The 25583-nt window shown below is 36.6% G+C and overlaps 1 protein-coding gene across 1 annotated transcript; it reads left to right on the plus strand.

Moving 5' to 3' along the window:
• Nucleotides 1-2533: 2533 nt before the first annotated feature.
• Nucleotides 2534-25570, plus strand: NT5C2 (5'-nucleotidase, cytosolic II; the record flags this gene model as incomplete). Its single annotated transcript, XM_008591922.1, has 17 exons — nucleotides 2534-2594; nucleotides 6442-6559; nucleotides 7938-8033; nucleotides 8362-8385; nucleotides 13354-13445; nucleotides 13571-13628; nucleotides 14670-14763; nucleotides 15534-15587; nucleotides 17352-17435; nucleotides 18517-18558; nucleotides 19729-19836; nucleotides 20110-20176; nucleotides 20861-21031; nucleotides 22601-22652; nucleotides 22782-22842; nucleotides 23394-23570; nucleotides 24175-25570. Coding segments are annotated over 17 exons (1590 nt in total), but the record flags the coding sequence as incomplete, so codon positions are not given.
• Between the last annotated feature and the right edge of the window lie 13 nt (nucleotides 25571-25583).

Genomic DNA, 25583 nt, shown 5'->3' on the forward strand with positions numbered 1-25583 from the left:
TCCATCAATTTGGCTTTAGGATGAATACAATAACAGCATTAATGAGGATACATTGTGATTATTAATGAATGAATTTATTTCCATCTGGATTTCCAATTTATTAAGTACCTAAATTCTGTTTACTTCAAGATTCTTTGAAGAAGATAGTGAAAACATTTCCATTAAATGGGATGACTTATGTGGAATCTGACGTAAAGTCAGATTGGCTGATGGATACAACTCAGACCCATAGACCATAGTTTGACTCAGAGTGTTTGTTTGTTTAATTGGGTCAGTATTTTAAAATCAGGAGATTACAGGTAAAAATGTGGTTGGCTGTTATCACACAATTGGCAACATAGGGTTCTCATTTCCACGGGAACGTCATCTACGTTTGAGTAGCTACTTCCACCTCTAGGCAAGACCTGCTCCCTCATCCCACTTCACTTGCCTGACTCTGACACAGGTGTTTGGAACATATTAGCTGAATCTTAATCTTAGAAAGTTTGTCAGGTAAACTGTTTTATAGTACCTTGAGATACTGGTTATAAAAATGAGTTATCTGGATAAGCCTGAATAAATCATTCATAGTTTTTAAGAAGACTTCCTGGGCTGAGTTAGTTGGCTACTTTTCTGACCCTGTATACCTTTTTAGTCACATTATGTTGTTGATCTTCTAAAACTTATGATAAATATCTAATTGTATATCCCGTAGTGCACTATGAGCTATGAGTGCCGTTAGGGCAAAGACTATGAGTTATTTTGTTTTTGTTCTCAGCATCTAATACCTGGTACACAGTAGGTATCTAATCTGTTTTTATTTTCAGAAAAAAAAATTAGTTATTTCTATTTTTTTAATTACAAGCAGCTCCTTTGGGTAAAGAGGATTTTAAAAAGTTATTTTCACACATTGTACACAATTATTGAAAATCAACTCTGTACCTACCCCGGATGTATGTATAATAAATTTTTTAAAAGTTATTTCAGTAATTTTCAGTTTTTCTGTCTAAAATTGAAAACAGTACTGAAGATACAAAGTTCCTAGTAGGTGTACAGGTTCTCAGATCGAGAAAATTTTGTTAGGTAATTTTTTTTCACTTTATTTTAAAATAAATATTCTTTTGATATTCTTAATATGTTTTAAACAAATAAATCTCTTTGTTACCATTTAATTTTGCCTTTGCAATGAACTGAAATTGGCAGTCTTTCAAACTCCACTTATTTACTTGTTTATATAATTAACCATTTGGGAGTTTGTTTTATATTCCTAAAACATCTAGTTTTTTTATTTTAAGTAAATTAAGATTGAGATAGTTTTAAGATACTTTTAATATCTTTCTTAGGTCATTTGTGATCTCTTGGGTTAGAGATAAAATGTTTGGCCTTCGTCCATGTTATTGTGTTAGGGTTTTCAAATAGTTTTGAGAAATGGAAAAAGCACTCTGGTGTCTGTTCATGTGAAAAATGGAAAGATTTTATTTAAAATTTTCTCAATGAAAAATGTGCATTATTACCTTTTCTAGATATAGTCCCAGAGACCCGAAATAGTGTAGCCTAATAACTAAATAGGGAACGTTGTTGTTGATCACATTTATAGCATAAAAGCAAATAACTATTCTTGAGGGGTTGGGTTGCATTTTCGTTCTTAGTTAAAAACCACTGTTGGTGGTGGTTTTTCCTAGTTGTAATGTGTTTAGGACTTTTAGACATTCTACATTTGATCGTTTCTGCTCTTCTATCAAGTACCATCTACTTTTCACAAAAAATCCAGGAGTTGGAGGAGTCCAACCACGTTTTCAAAAACCTAAACGTCTCTGGGGAAAATGACTCCCTATAAAGTTAAACATAATGCATATCTTAAAAGGTCAGTATGTTTAAAAGATATATGCTTCAACTCAGTGTTTTACTAGACTAGGTAGTTTCTTTTAACTTTATGAAGTAGAGTATTGTAACTGCTTAGTGAGGGCAGATATCCTCTGAGAAAATCAAAAGAAAAAATTTCCTTCCATTCCAAATTTAGACATCTAGTTAGATTTTTAGCTGCATGCAGTTGGTTCTAGTATATATCAAGATGACAAATTTAGGTGTTGGAAGAGTGGAGAAGTGGATAGGTAGACATAGACTCAGCTTAAACGGGTACTTGAAAGCATTGTGAAACTGCTTTGGTTTTTACCAGCCTCATTCAATTTCTATCATATTAACCTGAAATGTGCTAGAGAAAATAAACCAAGACAAATTAATTTATTTTTGTCTGTCTTTTGACTTAACATTTCAGGATTAGACTTGGCTTCTATTCCAGATTCAGGGTTCCAGAAAAGTAAATAATACACAATACTTAGGCTTGTCTTCAATACCCTTGTTTTGTTATAGCCAATTAGGCTGATTTTAGTGATGGTCAGAGGCTTCTAAATAGGAGGGCAGCAGTAACTCCTGTATACCAATTTCCAAATGGTGTCTCTGTGTTCCAGCCCATCACAACAGTTTTAAAACCAGCTTTTGTTTTTGTTTTTGTTTTGTTTTGTTTTGTTTTGTTGCTTTGTTTGTTTTTTAACAGGAGAGCCAGTGTAACTCCTTCAAGACTGGAGTGATACACACTGCATCTGCATCTGCCTCATGTGAGTTCTCATTTTGGCAGCAGCACTCTGCTAGGCTGGAACCTCTGTGGAGGTTTGCCCTTTATTTTTCTAAAAGCTATAAACTACTACACAGTGTCTCTTGGTGGCACAGGTAAAAAGTGCATGAGAATTCCAAACTTCCCTACAGAAAGTTTTTGGCTCGTTCCAAAGGGACTTTCTCCTCTAACATAGGTTCTATCTTGTATTAGTAGCATCTACTCAAATCAGAGCCCACAACTTTCATCCCTACAACATGCAGTTTATTTTTTGAAGAACCTTTTTTTTTCCGTGCAGATTATGGAGTAAATAATATCTTTAAATGTTCTCTGTAGATTCAACTTTCAAAGCGTTGGTTGTTCTCTTTATAGTCTAGTTATGTAATCTGAGAACACTGTGTGCTGTCCTAGTGGCTGAAGCAGTCCTCTTTTTTGGACTCTGGCCCTTAAAATAACTTCTTTCTTTGTCTTTGGATATTGGATAAGTTGGGGGTAGGCCTGAGGACCTTCTTGGAGGAAAAAAATAAGCAGTTAATATGTGAGGTTGTGTTTACTCTGAAGCTCTTGGCTGGGTTTTTGAACCAGAGAAAGTCAGTTATAAAAGTTGAGCTTGAAGCTGTGCATTATTTACTTGCCACAGTTTTGTGAGAGAAATTGAAATTAGAGTCTTTGCAGCTGTGGAGAGGCATAGAGCTCTATAGTCCAAGGTGATATATATGGTTCCCTGCAAATCTGAGGTTGGCTTTGAAGGGCTTGGATGATTTATAAAGGAATTTTGCTTTTTTTGTTATTTTATTTTTTAAGGAATGGTGGTACTTAATAAGCTTCAGGAATTTTTACCACCAGGTCAGAACAAATATGTTTGTTCCTGAGGGACACTTAGAATAAAACACCTAAGTTCATGCTCTGTGCAGGTGCAGTGCTGCTTCTTCAGACATGGTTGTAGTGTATAGTTCTCTAGTAGATGATTTAATGACCTGGGATTTAGTGTTGCTGAAATGATTATCCGGGAAGCTTATGAGAAAATGTCAATAGCTTGTAGATCTTACTGATTAATATAGAACTTGATGAAATAGTGTTGTCAAAGTGGAACATGGACTCTCCTTTGCTAAATCCATTCCCACCTGTGACTAGAGCAATTTATTTTGGACTAGTTGAAAGAAATTGGTGGAAGAAGTAGTGTATTTCCATACTCGAGCTTAAGTTTTGATGGCCTGTGTAATCTGTAAATTCATTTTTAGCAGTGGGTGGTAGTATACCTCACCACAAAGAGCTTTGGATGAGACTCAGAGAGACATAAATTCTGGCTTTATCTAATTTTTATACTTGCTATATAACTTTAGGTTACAGCAAATGGGGAAGATATAACATATTTTTAGGAAATACCCTGTACTCACTGAGAGAGGAAGTTTAAAGTATTTATTTGTATAGGTGAAATTTCTAGAACGTCACCTCAGTTGAACACTTGGGAAGTTCTGCCCTGTGAATAAATACAATGGCAAATGTATAGTGTTTTATTTTCTGCTATTCTAGTACTTGTGCTGGCAAAGTGGGGATTTGAGATTTTTCCCCCTGTAATTTTTTTTTTACTAAAAATTCTAAATAAATTAAGTTGAGCTTCAATCCAAATTGTCTCATAGACATAGATTTGAATTACCAGTTATTTTATTGCTTTATTAATTATCTAATTCTTTAGGGAAAAATGCTGATTTAGGGGTGAGCCTGGGTGGGGCAATTCAGGTTTATTTTTTGTCTCCCATTCTTAAGGCATAGCCAACAAATTATCCTTCTGAAAAATTAATTGAAAACATTTTACATGGGCCAAATCCTATAAGAATGAATGTCAGTAGACCCAAATTACTTAGCTGTACTGGAATTTTATTTCATTGAATATTGTTTGAAATAAGTAGGGCTTTGGTTAGGATTGAGAAATAATTTTTGTTTTATGGAAATTTTGTTAAAATGAGATTTACTTGCATTTGGGATGGGAGCTTGGGATGGGGGGGAGTGGGAATTGTTATTTTATATTCTCAACGTAACTCAAGTTTACATCAGTAGGCACCATGCTGTACTGGTTTTATGATGGTACACCAGCTCTTACTCCGTGTGTGTGAATATGTAGCACTTCCTTTACTTCAGTGTGCATCATACAGATTTAGAAATTCCACAATTAAGGCTTTAACAAGTTTTTTTTGGGGGGGGGGGGAAGGCAAGAGTTGAGGGGAGGAAAGATATATAGCCAGTTCTGAAAATGTTAGCCAGGATTAGCATTAGCATTAGCATTAAATTATTACCCCCAAGACAACAAAAGAAACAGACAGCTTCTTTTGGCATTGTTCTAATGAAAAGAGACTCAGACATCTCCTAAAGGACCTTAAAAGTTTTAGGCTTCTGTTTTTTAAATCTCACAAATGTTTATTAAAGGATTTTGAAAGTCCAGCTTTCTTTTTTAAAATTTCAATTTAATTTAAAAAATAAATACATAATTAATATGTTAAAAATTTTAAAGGTAAAGAAAGTACATGAAAGCCTTCCTTCCTCTTAGTCACTCAGTTCCCTTCTTTGGAGGCAACCAGTATTACTGGTTCGTTTTATGTATTTCCAGAAATATTCTAAACAATTGATTTTTGGAAAGGGAAATTGGCTCGTATTCATTAAAATATTAGTACTAATTTGGACAGGCAGATTAATTGCAATGAAAAATCAGTTTGAGCTGTAAGCTAAAGGTGTTAATACAAGGAAGATCTATAATAATATAATAAAATAGTTGTGTTATTATGAAACTACAAGAATAGGATGGATATTTTTGCCTCATTTGGCACTTAGCAAGCTGGCAGGTGTTTTTTGTTTTGTTTAATACGGATTACACACTCCTAGAGACGGAAGAAAAGTATGCTTACCTAAATATTTCATTTGGAAGACACCTATTTAAAGAAGTAACATTTTCTTTATGCTCATCTGCAGTAATAACTCTAAAAAATTTCAGACATATACAGAGGTAGAGAGAAACCCTCATAATCTGAAATCCATGTTATTTGTCCTGTAGCAAACAGTATGCTCCTTTGGCGGATGAGAGATATTTTTCTTATACACATTTGCCTGTACCCATCCTGCCATAATCACGTTTTAAAAATGAGTCATAATTTTTTCATGTCTAATTCCATGTTCACTTTCAGATTTCCCTAATTGTCTCAGACATGTCTTTTTATGGTTGGTTTGCAGAAATAACTTTAAAATGCAATTTTGATGGCTAATAACATCATTAGGGCTCGTAAGAAAACAAGTTAATCTGACAAGTAGAACAAATATGTTGATTAGAGAAGGAATATAAAGGAACTACCAAGCCAAATGGTAATTCTAAAAATAGACTTTTTTTTTTTAAAAGCTCATTTTGAAGGATTCCTATATCAGTTATGCACATCAGTGCAGCCTGCAGCATGTACAGACCTCTCTTACCTAGTTTTCTGTTTACTCATATTCTCATGGTTAATATCACAGCTGTGCATAGTAGTTTTTTTTGCCTTTAGACTATGGGAATGAAAGAATAGATAAAGGAAAAAAAATGTTTGGAATAGTTTTCCTAAGAATGAAGGAACTATTCTAAAGTGTTTGACAATTCATCTTGTTGCTGCTGCTTCTGTTGTAATATGACCTATTTCCACAGACTAATAATTGAGTTCTTTAATTACTTGGAGTAGTATAGAACATTGTGTTTGAGGGTAAATTAAAAAAATGGTAGATTTAGGAGGAGGGAGGAATGGGGAAAGAGTAGAAACTCATTCATTTTTAATGAGTTTTGTTTTAATTTGCTGTTCTTTATCCTGACTAACGAGAACCTCCTCTTTGTGCAGTGTACAAGTCCCCGGAGTATGAGTCCCTTGGCTTTGAGCTTACTGTGGAGAGATTAGTTTCTATTGGCTACCCTCAGGAGCTGCTCCGCTTTGCTTATGATTCTACATTCCCTACCAGGTAATTTTTCAAGATATTTTTGGATTAAGACCACTTCCTCTACCCCCAAAATTAGGAATTTCAAATTTATCCCTGACTCCACCCCCTCCCCCCCACCAAAAAAATCAAACAATTCTTTGTTGTTTTTGGTTGGTATTGATTCTAAAAGTGCCATGAACTTTTCATATACACCAGATCTTTTGTGTTCTTGAATTGAGTTCAGTTTATTACTATTGAAGAAGTCCCACTTGTGGGTAAGAAAAGGGATTATTAAAATTGATGTGCAGTAGTCGTAGATAGTTCTACCTTTGGCCATTGGAAAGCAGTTACGTGTTTTGTTAATACACTTAACTTGGTAGTCAGAGGCATCTTGGAAGTTTGCATTTCTGGATTTGATAGGGAAGATTTAAGATTAAGAAAGATGATGTTTATTTGAGATGCTATCACATGTATCCCACATACAACATCTTGTAAGATCCGTGCCCTGGGCACAAATCCTACACGCCGAAGTGACTCGCCTCACAGAGACCACAAGACAAGAGATCGCTGCAATTTAAGCAAGAGGTGTTTATTCAGCATATGCTGGGTCGCCTTTTTCATAAGCGGCCCAGAACTTACAATACCAAGGCTTTTTATACATTTTTTTTTCTTTTCTTAGACAAACTCTCGTAACAGGCTGTGCAGCTAATTAACTGTGGCACCTTAAGATTTATGGTTAGGCTCAAAAGACTAGCACCATTAGTCCCCTGATAAAAGATGTTATATGTTTATCTTCCCTGGTCCAGCCAGGTGTTCAGAAGATAAGGGGGGGCTGGTTTAGTCCTTGGGCCCGGTTCTGCCTTGACTTCTGCCTGACCTCTTAAAAGCTGCTTTACTTAATATACCTTTAGATATGTTTTCCTCGTTAGTAAGTGCTTACAGGAATAATTTGTGTAGGTTAGGTTAAAGTTCATATTTCTCTGTTACAATTTGTGCAGGCTAAAGCTACATAGGCAATAATATGGGTTAGAGTCACAATTTTTATATCAATCTAATAGAGGAAAATAGGACCTCTCAGTTGTCCAAGGACAAGACTCTGCTTTCGAGTGGCACCTGCTGTATTAAGAGGAATCAAAGTTTACACCTTTTTTGATTAAGCTCATACTCCTTACAGTAAACAATTGTGATGATTTATCTATCTGGACGGAGTAAATATTTTTTAGTCGCTCTGGGATTAGTTTTTAAGATTTTACTCACTCACTTTTAGCCTCTAAGATTATACAAGTAGTATTTTGGGACATATTTGAGTTGCTGCAAAGCTTGAATTAGATAATCTTAGTTCATGGTGATTGAGTAGTACTACATAAAATTATTACTTGTATTCCTTTGCATTATCAGTAATGTGTTCATTTTCACATAGGGGACTTGTCTTTGACACACTATATGGAAATCTTTTGAAAGTCGATGCCTATGGAAACCTCTTGGTCTGTGCACATGGATTTAACTTCATAAGGGGGTGAGTGCAAGGAATATTTTGCCTCTTCCTAGTGTTTTTATAGTTAAATAATATGAAGATGACATTGTCTCCCCAGATGTAATATACTTCCCTATTCCTTCTATCATTAAAGAGCAATTCCTTTACATAAGGATAATTAACAGTTATTAGGCAGTTAGAACCAAACTGATTTATAAATACAGTTAGCAATTATATTTTGTTTAAATTAAGCACCTTCTAATTATACAGTGTCCAACAAAGCTAATCTTGAAACTTGCCCCCCAAAACTGTAGTAGTTTTGAACTTATTTGATATTCTAAGATTTTTTATTTTCTCCTTTTTAATACAGTTCTCAGGTAGCTGCACAGAAGAGGTATGTACATAACAGTGTTTGGATAAATTTTAAACTACAGAAATTTAAGTGATTAAAAGATTTTTAATAGTTAATACATTGTTTTTTATATTCTAACGAATAGTTTGATAGTGTGATTAAAATTTTTAAAAATAGGGTTAAAAATGGATACAGGAAAATAATATTTGAAACAAATCAGGATAAGCTTTATTTTCATAATCAGAATATTTCCACTATTGTCACTAATTTGGACTTTGCACCCTAGTAAACAGCAGATAAAATTTAGTATCTGCTATTTTTGTGTTTACGTGAAACATCCTAATATAATATTTATTCCTTAAATCTTAATATCACAATTTGACAACTTCTCTAATTGTGGCTTTACATTACACATTTTCTTTGCTGTTGTACTACATTATTTACTATTGACACTGTATTGAGGTTAGAACAGCAACTTTTTTTTAACTTCTCAATATACATTATAGTCGATTTTCATGACCCTTTACCTGTTCCTCTTCCTCACTCCCTCTCTCCCCTCTCCCCCTGCATCATATCTGTTTACTTGTCTTAAAAAGTAGAACAGCAACTTTTTTTTTTTTTGACTGGTAAGGGGATCACAACCCTCGGCACTGTGTTGTCTGCACCACACTCAGCCAGTGAGCGCACCGGCCATCCCTATATAGGATCCGAACCTGCAGCGTCGGGGGGCGCTACCAGCGCAGCACTCTCCCAAGTGAGCCATGGGGCCGGCGCAGAACAGCAACTTTTTTTTTTTTTGACTGGTAAGGGGATCACAACCCTCGGCACTGTGTTGTCTGCACCACACTCAGCCAGTGAGCGCACCGGCCATCCCTATATAGGATCCGAACCTGCAGCGTCGGGGGGCGCTACCAGCGCAGCACTCTCCCAAGTGAGCCATGGGGCCGGCGCAGAACAGCAACTTTTTAAAACCAAAATAGATTGTGTCATTTTCTCATGTAACTTTTCCATATATTATTCATTATTGATGGCAAAGTAGTAAAAACACTACAGTCTACATTGAAAGTGTTAAAAGGTGTCTTTTTGACAAATAACTTTTGTGATAAGATGTAGAAACTAACTGAAATTGTACCAGAGCTGCTTTTCAATCTGAGGTCACAGCAGTGCACCACTTAGAACTGAAGAATCTGATACAAGGCTCTTCAATTGGTGTTACTGACATTACATGGGCTTAAAGATGTCAAGGTATACATAGTGAGAACAGTGTGAAGTAAACACTCACCTTGACACATCTAGGCCAGTATAACATCCGCCTTTCTTTTATTGTTCCTTTCATGAGCAGTTTGTTCAAGATTTATGAATATTAGGAAGCAGGATTTAAAACATGAAGTGATTGCAGGTAGGACTAGTAACCTAAGCTGTTTTATATACATTTATTGTCACTATAATTCAGAATCCCAATGAAGATGAACCAGGGTTCTATTGATGTCTGAAAAGGGATTTTTGTGCTATGGTGGATGGGTAGGCCAAGAAGAAAAGGAAGAGAAAAAGTTCAGTAAATTAGAACTTCAATCAAATTTACTATATCAAGATCCACAGACCTCCTCTCTTCCCCCAAATAAGCCAGTAAAGTTTCCAAATAGTTCCTTTAGAAATACATTTAATAGTGTTTCAAAAATAAGTAATTTATGAGTAAATGCAGAATCATTCAAACAGTACCTCGCACTCTGTAGTCTTTAGAGTCAAAATGAAAAGTCAGTGGAAAGAGACACTGAAGATGGAGGAAAAGGGAGAGGTAGTTACTGAAGTATAGCAGTGGACAAGGCTGGAAGGGAACTTAGGACTCCATCAGGCATCACCTTATATGCCTTGCTAATGAGTTGGGACCTCTTTTTTTGAACAGATTTTTATTCAGTGGGTCACAGTGAGTTAGCACTAAACTGTACTGTAATGTATTTTTCCCAACTCCAAGTGTAGGATTGCTGCTTTTAGATACATTACTTCCCCCTGAACTGATTGTTATTTAAAATATATATTAGCGTGATTTGACACTTAAAATTTAATTGCTAACTCTATAAATCAATTTGGGTTCTAACTGCCTAATAAATATTAGCTCTCTTTTTTTAAAGGAATTGCTCTTTAACGATGGAGGGAATTGGAAAGTATATTATTTCTTTTTTTAAAAAGATGACTGGTAAGGGGATCTTAACCCTTGACTTGGTGTTGTCAGCACCATGCTCAGCCAGTGAGTGAACCGGCCCTCCCTATATAGGGATCCGAACCCATGGCCTTGGTTTTATTAGCACTGCACTCAACCAAGTGAGCCACTGGCCGGTCCAGAAAGTATATTATTTCTTTTTTTTTTTTTTTTTTTTCCTTTTTTTTTTTTTTAGACCAGCTGCACCGCACTCAGCCAGTGAGCACTGTGAGCGCACCAGTCATCCCTATATAGGGATCCGAACCCGCGGCTGGAGCGCTCCCCAGCGCCACACCCTCCCAAGTGCGCCACGGGCTCGGCCCCAGAAAGTATAATAATTTCTAAGGAGACAATGTCATCTTACTAAACCTGACTGAGTACATTGTTACTATTCCCTTACACCTTATTTTTCATGGCAGAAAATCTTGGAAGGCTAGAAGATGAAGGGACTGGCTAGCTAGCTCAGTTGGTTAGAGTGTGGTGCTGATAACACCAAGGTCCAGGGTTTGATCCCTGTACCAGCCAGTTGCCAAAAAAAAAAAAAAAAAAAAAAAAAAAGAGGTATATCATAGAAGATGAGATATTCTGCAACATTATTCTTTATTGGGAACTCTTATTTCAGAAAAGTGGCTAAGGGGAGCTAATGTGATTTTATATGTCTAACTGGAGTTTGTGCCATTTGTAGTTAACACACTAACCCTAACAACCCTAACCCAAGCAGGAATTTACTCAAGTCACTCTGAGTATGAACTTTAAATTCAGTTTCCATTTAGATTTATTAATCTCCATATATATACTGTGAGAATTGTACATTTTTATATTTCAGTCTTTCTTCCTTTTAGTTTCTTTGAAACATTTTATTAATACTATTCCCTTCTTGAAGTGTTTCATTTCACTCTCCAAGCTTCTTATGCATCTCTAACAAATTGTTTCACTGGCTTTTTTTCTTTTAAACCCTGAATATTCTCCATGGTTCTATTCTCAGTCTCTTCTTTGTATACTAACTGGCCTCATCTACTCTCAGTTTTCATGATTTTATCTGTTACCTTATTCATAGATGATCCCAGTTATCCCTCAAGCCTGAATCTTTAAGTTCTTGACCTTTGTTTGTTAATTGCCTGTTACAAATCTGTTTACTTCAAGTGTCGTGTAGCCAAAATAGAACTCCTCTTTCATTCATTTCTTATCCAGGTTCCACCTCTCAGAGATACCTTAGCACGAGGATCATCATCTTTGACTCTTAATGTCCCTCATCTGCCACATCCAGTCAGTTGCCTGGTCTTGTTCATTGTATCTTGGCAGTCTCTCTTGAATACATTCTTTCTTTTCATTTCTTTTGTCACCACTGTAGGACAGGCCCTCCTGTTCTCATCCAGATTATTGCAGTAACCACCTAACTGATTTCCCAATACAGTCATTCCTTGGTACTTGTGAGGTTGATACCTGGACCTCCCTCAGATACCAAAGTGCATGGATGCTCAAGTCTCCAATATGAAATGGCATGGTATCTGCATGTAATCAATGTATATCCTCCCATATACTTTAAATCATCTCTAGACTACTTACAATACCTAAACAATGTAAATACTATGTAAATATATTATACTGTGTTGTTTAGGGAATAATGACAAGAAAACAAAGTTTGTACATGTTCAATATAGACAGTTTTTTTTTTTCCCAAATATTTTTGATCCATGATTGGTTGAACCTGTGGGTACGGAACTGGCTGGCTAGACTTTGTCTCTGTATCAGTTAGCTTTTGCTGCATAATAAATTACTTTAAAACTTAGTGGCTTAAAACAATGACCATTTTGTTTAGCTCAAAATTATGAGAGTCAGCTGGGCAATTCTGGGGTAGCTCAGCTGATCTCTCTGGGCTCTTTCATGTGTCTGATCAGCTGGCGGATCAGCTGGCAGCTGATCTAGAGTGGCCTCACTCACATGTCTGGCAGTGGGCAAGGCTGTTGTCTAAGAACCCTCTTTTTTACATGTAGTCTTTTATCCTCCAGCAGACTGTCTCACTCTCATTCCAAGTGCAGCAGGAGAGGGCAAACACCAATACACAAGTGTTTTCCAAGTCTCTGCTTGGATCCCATTTGCTGCTGTTCAAGCTTATATTTAAGGATGGAGAAACAGACTAAGCCTGTAATGGAAGAGGCCATAAAGTTGCATCACAAAGGGGCAAGAAGAATATCTGGATATTTTTGTAGTATATCATATTTTCTTTCTCCAGTTTATCCTAAAACTTATTAATTTAATCTTTTTACAACTCAGCTCTGATGAGTGTATCCCTCTGCTTAAAAAGTGTCAGTAGCACCCTCTGAATGAAATATAGGAACAATAGTGTGATCTGCTTCAACCCATCTTTCTAGCTTTATTTTTCTCTGCTCCCCCTTCTCTACTCAAATTGAACTAGTTTCTGAACTGGTGCACCTAGCCTTTAAGACCCAAGTCAAATGCCACAACTTAATAAATCCCTCCTAGATTTTCTTCTCATTCCTCTCTACCCCTTAAGTTGAAATGGTTTCCCCTTCCTCAGGTTTCTTGTAGTCCTTTGCACCTTCCTTGTAGTTGTGGTTTTTTACCTTGTAATTGTATTTGTATTACTCACCTCCTCTACCAGACTGAGAGCTCTTTAAGAACTGGAACCTGAGGCTGTTCATCTTCATAGCTACCCATACTTAATATTTGGAACCCCGTCTTGCACATAGTCACCAAAATATTTGAATAAATTTTTGAATAATGCGTATTTCCCACAATTATCATCATGCTAATTGTTTGAATGTCAGCTAATTTTTAAAATTTTCTTTCAGACCAGAAACTAGAGAGCAGTATCCAAATAAATTTATCCAACGAGATGACACTGAAAGATTTTACATTCTGAACACCCTATTCAACCTACCAGGTAGACTCGTTCTATACTGATGTTTTCCCTTCTTTCCATGACCATTTGTCTGCTCAAGGGAGATAATGAAATAAGTTTGAATTATTTCACTTATAGCTTATGAATATCTGTTCTTCATTTTTCAGAGACCTACCTGTTGGCCTGCCTAGTAGATTTTTTTACTAATTGTCCCAGATATACCAGGTGTGTATATACTATAATTTTCTTCTTCCAATTGATTTTTTAAATTAATGCACAGGGTTTTAGAGAACTGGCCATTGTAGGTCTTTTCTGCTTTTCTAAAGTGAATTTAGTGCTAGTGAGAGATGCAACATTGCCAGCCTGAGAGATGGGACAGCACCAGCAGCTCCATGCAGGCTCTCACCTCCCACACGGCCCCTCTCCTTGCCAGTGTGCTGCAGCCATGTTTGGAAGGGACCACTTCTGATTGGCTTCTCCTGGGAATGAAGACGGCCAGCAGAGGTGCTAATTGTGACAACTGAGTGGGAGGTTTGTGTGATGATTATCTGTCCAAGCAGAATTACACTAAAACCCCCCAACTCATTTCACAGAAGCTACCCAGGAGCCATTCAGGGATGGTAATTTAGTTTCATTCCCAGGCCCAGCAAGATTTGATTGAGGAATAAATACTGTTTATCTTCCCTAAAGTAAAATTTTGCTTAAGTCTTGAACAAGTTATACTCTCCTTTTAGGGAGAATTGTATAGCCAGTACTGAAAGTTTAGCCATGTATGCCAGTGTTTGCTAACTTATCCTCTTTAGGCCTTATCTACTTCAAGACACTATTATTGGTGGAAAACTGAGTCAGTAAGCTAAATAGACAATGGACAATACCTTTGTACTTAGGGACAATGTCAGAAAAATCAAGGTGGAAAGAATCTAAATGACCAATTTTAAGTTTTAAATATTTCTTCAGTGAGAATCTGTTTCTAAAAAGTGATGAATAAAAAACCCTGATATTTCTGGAACTTTGGCCTCTTAATTTCCATTCAATATACAAGTATTCTTCTATCACTTTGTATTTGTTTACAATTATTGTATTCCATTGAACACTATAGCCATTGCTGGTGGTCAAAAATGGATTTTCACTAGGGAGTATTTTCCTAATTAGCCACAACTTTTACCCATGTGTTATGGAATCTTTGGGCCCCCTGGGCGATTTTTTATATTCATTTTATTTATCCCCTTTTGGGTTCTCTGTCATGTTCTTTTCATCTTTCTGTAGCTGTGAAACAGGATTTAAAGATGGGGACCTCTTCATGTCCTACCGGAGCATGTTCCAGGATGTAAGAGATGCTGTTGACTGGGTTCATTACAAGGTACCTAGAAGCTTTTTCTTCACCTGCTCACTCTCCGGCATGTGTTTTATGGTCTGATAATAACTTTTCAGGTGCAAATGGAGCAGAATTTTTCCTCTGTTTGGAAAAAAAAAAAAAAAAAGGATTTGCACCCTAGTGATAGCTCTCTAGAATACATTTGCTGTTCTCTTTGGCTGTCCTACTCTGAGGTAATGTTGATCTTTCCTCAGTGGTGGTGCTCAGTTTCTATATTTTATTTCAGTTCCCATTTCCCAAACTTACACAGAAGAGATTTTAGTGTACTAAATTTTACTTAACATATCCTTTGTGGATAACAATGGTCCATTTTTTTGGCCAAATACCTTCCATTTGACTAACAACTAGTTAATATTAAATTTACATTTACTATAAACTACTAAATAAAATATGAAATGCCTTTTAATTTCTGACTTAAAATAGAAACGGTTTTATATTTTGAAGACAAATTTTGGAGGCAGAGTTGCATCAAATCTTACCTGCCACTTGTTCCTGGTCTTCTCTAGTTTATGTACTTTTCCATTTTGGTAAATACTTAAAATGGCTGGCCAGTTAGCTTAGTTAGCTAGAGCATGGTGTTATAGCACCAGTATCAAGGGCTCAAATCACTGTACTAGCCATCCCCCACCCCCACCCCCACCCCCAAAAACAAAGAAATGTATTCAGGTTGATAGTAAACACAATTTTTCTTATAAACTAAATGGTTACAAGCTGATTTTGTTCTTTTCTTAGATCCTTTTTTTTCCTTCTCCTAGGGCTCCCTTAAGGAAAAGACAGTTGAAAATCTTGAAAAGTATGTAGTCAAAGACGTAAGTAATAAAGGGGAAAAAAGATTTGCATAATAGCTTATTTTACCTATTAGGGAAATGAATATTTATAATGAAATAGACAAGGTAAGATACTTCTTTGTCTTGGCATAGTATATGCCAAGTGTAATTACCAAGTCTTCAGCCAGAGCAAAGGTCTGAGTAGTTTTTTCTGTTTGTTGATAGGTAGGAAGACCCCATATTTCATTTGTTCTTTTAGCTCTAATTATAATAGCAGCTAGAGGGTTACTGTGTGCACATTACTGTGCTGAGTGATTACATGCATTATCTTCCTTATAACCCTGAATTAGGTATTATTGTTACCTCTGGTTTTTTTTTTTTTTTTCCTTTTTTGTCTTTTTTTACTGACCGGCAATGGGATCGCAACCCTCGGTGCCGCGCCCACACCGCACTCAGCCTGTGAGCAACGGGATCGCAACCCTCGGTGCCGCGCCCACACCACGCTCAGCCTGTGAGCGGGAACCGGTCTCCACATGGGATCCGAACCCTCGACGGGAGCGCCGCCGTGCTCCCAAGCGGCGCACTCTCCAGTGCGCCACCGGGCCAGCCCAATATAGAATGAAAAAACTGAGGAATAGAGGGATTAAATAACTTGCCAAGGGTCACACAGTTACTAAGTAGTAAAGTCAAGACTCATAGCCAGATCTAACCCAAATCATAACAACTGCACTAGATCATCTCAAAAACGTGTGTATATGTAACTATTATTTAAAATACCTTTAACCTATCAACAGGGAATAATGAGAAAAGCTTTAAAATACCTTAAATCAGTAGAAATCCTGAATAAAATTTTTAAAAATTTGTAGTTTAGTCATTAGTATTGTACCCATATTAATTTCTTAGTTTTGATAATTGTACTGTGGTTATATAAGATGTTAAGGGAAGCTGGATGGAGAATATATAAGAACTCTCTGTACTATTTTCACAACTTTACTATAAGTCTAAAATTGTTTCAAAATAAAAAGTAAACATATACAGAGCCCCAAGATGAGAAACTTTTTTTCCCACACAGAGTAAAAATAGCAGAATATAGTTTTTTCTCAAAGTATTGTGGTGAAGATTTCTTGTTTTCAGTCTTTGTGCTTCTTATTTCCACCCGCACCCCCTTATTATTTCAAGAACACTGAATAGGAAGGGTCCAGGAGAATTTGAGTGAAGGAATTTGTTTACTGTGAGAGAAGGAAGAAGTGTTTTTCTTTCCAGGCACATCAGGAGTTAGAATTTCCTCATTTATCTGCAGATGGATGTGGGCATTTATAGATTGCATCTGTCTGTACATGTCATTTCATTCTGCAAGGTTTTTTATAAAACCACGGTAAACACAATGAAGCCATATCTAATACTCTTCATAGAAAGTATTTGGTGGTGATGTTTAAAATCATCTTCTCCTGATCTCTAATACACCTAGCTCACATTACTTCGAGAAAATCACAGGACAATTTAAATTCTTTACTAGGTAGACATCATGAGGAAGGTAGAGATATGTTAAGGACCATATAAACATATGTGTGTCACTCTACATATAAATCTATATATTATATACACTGTATACTACCTGTGTTAATACTTTATTCATGCGTAGTTGTGGGCCCTTAAATTCAAGATTCTGAAACCAACCAATTTACCCTGAAAAGGCATTTTCCCTATTCCTATTTCAGTGGGCAAAAATCCAGTATATATTTACCCCAAAGTGTAAAGTATAAAAATATTTGTTTTCATGTTTACTTATTATCATATAACTTTCAGGGAAAACTGCCTCTGCTTCTGAGCCGAATGAAGGAAGTAGGGAAGGTATTTCTTGCCACCAACAGTGACTATAAATATACAGATGTAAGTGCTTAATATTCATATTTATTTATTTATACAGAGGAATTATTTTGGACTAAAGAACTATGAAGATAATGAGGAGGATAGATGTTTATTAAGTGAGGGTAGTTTCTTGTTATCTCATTTTGAAAGCAGATGAAAGAAGCAAAAATATATAGGATAAGGGCTATACTAGAGTGGTTCTCAAATTTTTCAAAATATTTTAACTATTTTACCTGATTACAATTGGCTACTTGAAGGTTTTAATATTGGAGTTATGTAAAACATTTGTGCTAATTAAAGTGGCTTCTATATCTCTTTGGAGGTTCATTTATATAAACTTGAAGTCACACCCTTTATTTATCTGTATACATGACTTCCCTGCTGTTGAAAGTCCTGCAGCAGTAGGTGGTGCAAAGATGTTTTGAATCTCAGCCATCACTACCTCTTAACTTTAAAACAATCTTTCCCATAATTAAAGCATGTAGAAAAACTGATTTAACTCCCTAACTTCATCTTAACTTTTGCTGAGACAAGTTACAAGTTTATAGTGCCAGCAGGAAGTTCCGCCACTACCCCCCCTTCTCTTTATGTAAAAACTTAAACATAAGGTGATTTGGAGTAAGGAGTCTTTACAAAGTCAGTGGTTTGTTGGCCTGGTTGGTCTAGGGACAGTTGTAAAAAGGCCAAGGTATTGTAATGTATTATTTCCACGTGAGTCATTTAGTTTTCGCTATACCCTTACCTTACATGACCTTTACCTCCAAATGCGTGTTCCAGTCCACTAGGAGAATTGGATAGCGATATATGGATGAACTTGTACAAAAACATTCCTAGAAGAAGTGTATATCCTCCCTGAGAATGTCAGAAGTTTTTGTTGTTGTTGTTGTTACGGGTTTTTTTTTTTTTTTTTTTTTTGTGATGAAGCATTAATTTCTGGCTTTCACTGCCATGATTTCATGAATTTAGGAGAAACAAGAATGTGGTGAATCCTATATTGAAAAAGCATATTTTATGAAAAAAAGCTTGTGTTTTTTATTTTAGGTGTTATATATCTTTTGCAAAAATAGTATATGGACCTTATGTTTTATTTTTTTTTCCCTAGAAAATTATGACTTACCTGTTTGATTTCCCACATGGCCCTAAGGTAATATATGTAACTTAGTAGACCATTGTTTTAGTAATAATGAATGCATTTAATCATGCTGGAATATTGAGGGGAAGGAATTAGTCGGGACCCACCCAGAAAAGTCCTACTTTTTAATCCTGTTGTCTAATCTTCATTAATATTAGAAGTAATCCAGGAGCTAGTATAATTAGCAATGTGAATACTTAGTAGACAGAGATAAAAGGGATATTCATGTGGTATTTAGTAAGATGCTATCAGAATAATTTTATGCACAAGAAGGTCTATGCAGAATTGTAAAGTTTGTGTGTCAATGAAAGGAATTTTCAGGTTGAGGAAGATATTTGATTAACAGAAACAGAAAATGTGTGTATATTCTTGACAACTTCTGGATTCTAATAGTTATTGCTGAATTTTGTGTCAAGAGAGCAGTTAACTTTAATATTTAACAGAGAAGTCTTCGTTCCTGCAGTATGGCTGCACTTAGGTTTAAGGAATACTCATTGCAACTCAGTCACATACTTGTAGATTTTAATCCTAGACTTCTGAGAATAAACATCAGAAAATCCCTATTTTGAGATCAATTAAAATTACAGTGTGTAGTGCCCTTCAGCTTGGTCTTAAAAAGTTAATTCCATGGTTCCGTTTCAGGATGGAAATAAATTTAAACAGGCATAAATTCTACATTAGTGTTGTGATTAGCTTGCAATATGAGCCGAAGGCCAATTTGTATACCTAGATCCATCATTCTGAGAACATGACCAGTAAAATTTCCTAATAATAATTCCATGTTAGTTTATGTAGTTCAGTTTTGATGCTGCTCTACCTCTCTTAATCTGTCCCTTAGATATTGATTTGCATTGCTCCCTAGCCCCTTTGAGCCCCTTTTAGCACATTTCAGAGTGTGAGCACACTTTTATATGTTAACGTGCTGTGAAATAAGTTATGGTAATTCAATAATGAAATGATTCAAAATGTAGAGATAATTAGAGTCATTTATTTGTTATTTATATCTTGCCTGCTTCCAAAAAGATGTGGCTTATAATTAAATACAATACATTTTTTAAAAAAATAGTGGGATCTTCTGGCTATACGTAGTATTTCTGTATTCTTTGCATCTGAGTGAGATTAAATAGTAGTTCCTTAAGATAAGGAGTGATGTTTCAGCTTTTGCTGTTTCTCCTTCACCAGCCTGGGAGCTCCCATCGACCATGGCAGTCCTACTTTGACCTGATCTTGGTGGATGCACGAAAACCACTCTTTTTTGGAGAAGGCACAGTACTGCGCCAAGTGGATACTGTAAGTCAGGAAGATGATCTTTCTGCTAGCACATTGTCCTTCATGTTTCCCCTTTCTCCATTCATAGTCTCCCTAAGGAAACAGGTATTTTTAACTTATTAATCATATCTCCATTTTGAAATTAAGAGCTTAAGTCTTAACTGAAGTAATCAAACAAACTACTAACTCAAAAGAACAAGTGCCATTCATTTGGCTCCCTGGCCAAGTAGCATTGTGGGTGGAGATTGTGATAGGATGATAAAATATTACAAAGTCCTTATTCTCTTCACACAGAAAACTGGCAAGCTGAAAATTGGTACCTACACAGGCCCCCTACAGCATGGCATCGTCTACTCAGGAGGTGAGTCACGAACTTCCCTTTCCTTAGTGTATGTAAGTCTTGGCTCAGACCTCACTGGGAAAGCTTTGTTGTTCTCCTGGCATAGTGCCACAAGTACTCTTTAGTATTCCAAGGATGTCGTCTGCTGAAGATAATAGTCGCCTACCAATGTAATAGGAGTCAGGGAGAATGGGTTTGAAAAGTTGTTAGTATGTCCTAATGAGTCTGATTTTCACTATAAGGATGAGTTTCCCCCCTCCTTCTTTTACCTATTTGAGGCTTTTTCTTCATGTTCGGGAATCATTTGGGGTGCTTCTCAAGGTATCCTCAAGGGGGTTTTCAAGGAGCCCCTGAGGGCACAGATACATATTATGTTGGAGTTAGAAACAGTTGAACAAAGCCAACTTACGTAGATCTGTAATGAAAATGGTGATCCTTTTGAAGCTTATGATCACTAAAGCTGATGTAGTTTTGTTGCTCCTGGATTTGGTGATCAAGAGCTCTGGTCAGCACAGTGGAGCTGAAGCCTTTGTCTTAGAGGCAATAAAAAGAGTGAAAAAAAGAAAATAGTGAGTCTTTGTCTTTAAGAAAGGTGAGCCCTTTTTCTAGTCTGTGCCTCACATAATTGTAAGAATAAGATCAATGGTTTAGTTCTTGGAACGCTGGTTTTAACATTGAGACATTTTTGTTTTCTCATTGTTTCAGGTTCATCTGATACCATCTGTGATCTGTTGGGAGCCAAGGGCAAAGACATTTTGTATATTGGAGATCACATTTTTGGGGACATTTTAAAATCAAAGAAAAGGCAAGGGTGGCGAACTTTCTTGGTGATTCCTGAACTTGCACAGGAGCTGCATGTCTGGACTGACAAGAGCTGTAAGGAACCATTTACTCATATTTTATAAATCTTTGACAGAGCTAGTTTGTATCTAAATGGCCATCTTTGAGCCAGTTTTCTGTGATAAGCCATTACTTTTGATGAAGGTGGTAAGAGGTGGTCAAAAGAGGTGGGTCCTGATATTTGGATACGTTTGTCCTGTAGAATATTCAGATATTTCACAGAACTTTAGAATGAGTAAATATGAGAGGTTGTCTTGTTCAGCCTTCTTCTTGAATCCTTCAAGGTTAAACATAGAATGTTGGTGTCCTGAGTTGTATGACAGTAACAACTAAAATGTGAACTGGAGCTCCACTTGCCTCTGTAGTCCCCTATTTCTCCAACTAGGCCTGGTAGTCCCAGTCTTTTTGCCAGCAGCCCATATCTGTGATTCTGGGGCAGTGATGGCTCTGAATGTTAATCACCTCCTAGTATTTTTTTATTTACTCTTCTGAGAAGTAGAGAATGAGGCCAAATTATATTCACAAACTGAGCAACACTGTGTATGTGCAGTTATCCACATTATATTGAATCGAGTTATGGGTATAGTTATATAAAGATGTTTGACACAGAAGTTTTCCAACCAGTTCTGGTGAGCATCACCACAGTGTGGTGAAAATTACTGACTCTGGAAACTCAGGCTGCCTAGGGTAGGAACCTGGGCTCTATCACTTAAAATCTGTATGCTCATAGGTAAGTTACTAAGATACTCTGTGCCTTGGTTTCTTCAAATGTAAAAATTGGGATGATGATGATAATAGTACCTAATTTATAAAGCTGTTGAGACTTAACTGAAATAATCTGTGTGTAAAGAATATAGAATTGACAACTCTTCTCAACCAGGGCTCCTCACCTGAACTACAGAACACAAAATTATTTGAGTGATTCTTTTCTCAGTTCTGCTAAAGATGGTAGATGTTTGAAAATTTGTTATATACAGTGGATGCCTTAGGGCGTAATTCTCTTGGACATCCCAGGTTGAGAAAGGCCACAACGCATATGGAGCATGCAGTAGATACTGGCTGTTGCTTTTACTATTGTCTATACTTTAAGTGGGACTTTCTGGCTAGCCTTTTATCCACATTTTCAACTTTCCACCTATGAAGTTTTAGAAATCTAGTTGATTTGGCCCTACTATTTCCTGGACCTGTGACTCTGGACAAATCACCTAATTCTCAATCTTTCACCTGAAATGGGACGGTTAATACTTGCTTTGCTGACTGTACCTGAGGCAGAGTCTAAATTGGCACTTTGCAAGCTCAGAATGAGCAAGCATAGAGCTGGAAGAGAAAGTTGTAGTCAGTGGTGTAGGAAGAAAGACAGTTAAAGAGGAAATTATGGCGTTCATCTGCTACCAGACTCTAGCAGGGTATCAGGGTTTTCCTGAAGGAGAAGGAGGTCATTTTATACACTCGCCGTAGCATGTTAGTCCTAGGCTATACATTTTGGTCATATCTGTAACCTTTTAGTTTTAGTTTTAGTTTAGTTTTAATTAGCAGCAGTTAAAAACTGGGTGTTTTATTTGATCTATTTAAAACATTTTCCTTTTCCTTCCAAACCTTCACTAGCACTTTTTGAAGAACTTCAGAGCTTGGATATTTTCTTGGCTGAACTCTACAAGTAAGTTTCCTAATTCTAAAAATTTCTTTCCTAAAAACCATCTACCTCTTTGGGAATCATCTAGATGTAAGAATTGTTCTTTCTAGAGATTTTCACTAGAAAGAACTGGGTTTTTCTTTTCATTTCCAGGCACCTTGACAGCAGTAGCAATGAGCGCCCAGACATAAGTTCCATCCAGAGACGTATTAAGGTATCCAAGTGGGATTTGGGAGAAAAGCCTTGGAAAAATAATTGAGTTTGTCAGTCTCATAGTTATGATTTCATACAGGGACTAAAAGCAGATGCTCGATAAATATTTGTTTAATGAATGCTGTGATGTGAGACGTTCTGAGCTTTATTCTAACAAGCTTATTGACTTGAAGTTCCAGGCAAATCTCCTTATATGGTAATCTCAGGTTATAATAGGATCCTGGAGAGTAATGTTTTAGAAGGTCTAGAAAATTTAGTGGTTTCAAGTTATTGGTTTCTACAAAAAATTTCCTTACAAAAGAGAATCCTCAGGTTGGGGCTGTTCAGGGGAAAGGTGTCACCACGTACAACAAATTGTATAACTTGTTATAACAACAAATTGTAACTCGTTATAACAACAAATTGTAAGCATGTTGATTTTTTATAAATTTAAGTGTGCTTGGGAATTCCTTAAATTTTGTGCAATAAACTATAGTGCAATAAACTATTTTTTGGTAAAGATAAAATGTATTTGTTGAATGAGCTGAGAAGCTGTCTTGTTCTTTGTTTTAGAAAGTAACTCATGACATGGACATGTGCTATGGGATGATGGGAAGCCTGTTTCGCAGCGGCTCTCGGCAGACACTTTTTGCCAGTCAAGTGATGCGTTATGCTGATCTCTATGCAGCATCTTTCATTAATTTGCTGTATTACCCGTTCAGCTACCTCTTCAGAGCTGCCCATGTCTTGGTGAGTTAAGGCCTTAAGCTTCTATTAATAGTTAAGATGCACTCTGAGGCCAAGATCTGCAACCAGCTTTGTGGGATGACAAAGGAGACAGTTTGGACATTTCTTTCTGATTTGCAGAAGCCTATGAGTAGGGTATGTGGTTGCATAAGAAGGGATCTTTGAGAATATGATTAAGATTGAAGGTTACAGAGTATAACTTTACTCTCTAAAGTCTACTCTATTAAAAGTTGTGTTTGAATGATGAAGACTTTCTTCTTTTGTTAGTACTAATTGAATGAAATGTGGTTTTTATATTCATATGTTCTGATACTGATCTGTTTCAGGACTGTTTTGCTGTAAAATAGAATATAAGAATCTCTCCTCTCCATCTCTTATCCATTTCAGGCTGGAGTAAAAGATCCGGGCACCATTGTGGGGGTGGTGGGCAGAAGGAGCTGTGGCAGGGATAGGTGAATAGGCAGCTTTGGGTAGTTCTATGAAGATCTATCTAAATTGACTTGTCCTCTGGTCCATATAGACAAACACTTAGGAGAAGAAAGGGGTTAGAATTTGGGAAGCAGCCATTTTGCTCTGCCTGCTTTCTGAGCTTCTGGCTTTGTTCTAGATGCCTCATGAATCAACAGTGGAGCACACACACGTAGATATCAATGAGATGGAGTCCCCTCTTGCCACCCGGAACCGCACGTCAGTGGATTTCAAAGACACTGACTACAAGAGGCACCAGTTGACACGGTCGATTAGTGAGATTAAACCTCCCAACCTCTTCCCACTGGCTCCTCAGGAAATTACACACTGCCATGATGAAGATGATGATGAAGAGGAGGAGGAAGAATGAGGAAAACCAAAACCCTGAGCACCCATTAAGTTCTGGCAAGACTCACAGGAACAAAGGATGTCCCTATTTGGGTTCCAGTGGGGAGGGGGGCAGGGTTCCATCAAAGGTATGTCTGGAAAGTTTCTGAAGACTTTAAAATATTCTAATCATAGAGAGATACTTGTTTTAGTTTCGTGTATCTGTACTCTTTGCAGATAGTTCAGAATTATAATGGAGTGGAAGAAAATAAGGGTAAAGTCAGGCTGAAGTGCATGCAGATGGTTCCATTGTGGCTTGTGACAGTTTCCTTCTCTTTTTTTCATCAGTATGTCATAGTGTATCTGGATACACTAAGAATGGTGAAGGGTCTCAGAGTAGAACGAGGCGGATGGGAAGAGGTGATCCAAAATGCTGTAATGTTACAAATTGTGCTATTCCAAAATCCAACTTTTTCAGTGCGTTACATAGTATTGTATATCAGTGGAGAAATATATTGTTTCCATTATCAACTGTAGTCTTCTGTTACAGTCAAGTTTCCTTTTATAAGCCTTTAAATATCCTCTTCTTGCTTTAGGGCTGGTCTGGAATGGACTTCAGGGATTCTATTTTGAGGCAAAGTTCCTCATCCTTTCTACATTGTTTTGGTTGATAGCACAAATGTTTGTTATCAAAAATATCTTTTTCTTATCTGTGATAAATCTATAGAAAGAATTTAGCTGAAAGATTGCAAAGGAGCAAGTCCCCAGAAAACAAGGAACCACCTTCTTATTTTACAGTAAAACTGAGTAAAATTCATTAGAGCAAGTTGTGGTTTATGCTACCCAGTTACAGATTTCTATGTCTTCCAGGGTTGATTGCTGTATTTTATTTTGAGCATTAGAGGATGGGAAGAGGGCTCTGTAAGCCAGAACTTTTACTAAAACAGAGGGCACAATTAGCGTGAATAAATTCACTTCAGAATCCCAAATGAAATCACTTCTTGTTTTGAACAAGAAGGAATCATTACTGTATACATTAGGGTATTATAACTGCCTCACCAGTACAGTGAAAGTTGTCCCAGCATTTTAAACCATGGCATAGACTCTTTCTTTAACCTTCATATACTTTCTTCAATTCTTATTGTCATTGGTCAACAGGGGAGGGTAGATTAGCTGCTCTAGAATTCAATAAAATGTAAAATTTCTAATACTGACTTTGAC

The sequence above is a fragment of the Galeopterus variegatus genome, unplaced genomic scaffold (assembly GCF_000696425.1).
Source record: "Galeopterus variegatus unplaced genomic scaffold, G_variegatus-3.0.2 Scaffold7408, whole genome shotgun sequence".
In the NCBI taxonomy this organism is placed as follows: Eukaryota; Metazoa; Chordata; class Mammalia; order Dermoptera; family Cynocephalidae; genus Galeopterus; species Galeopterus variegatus.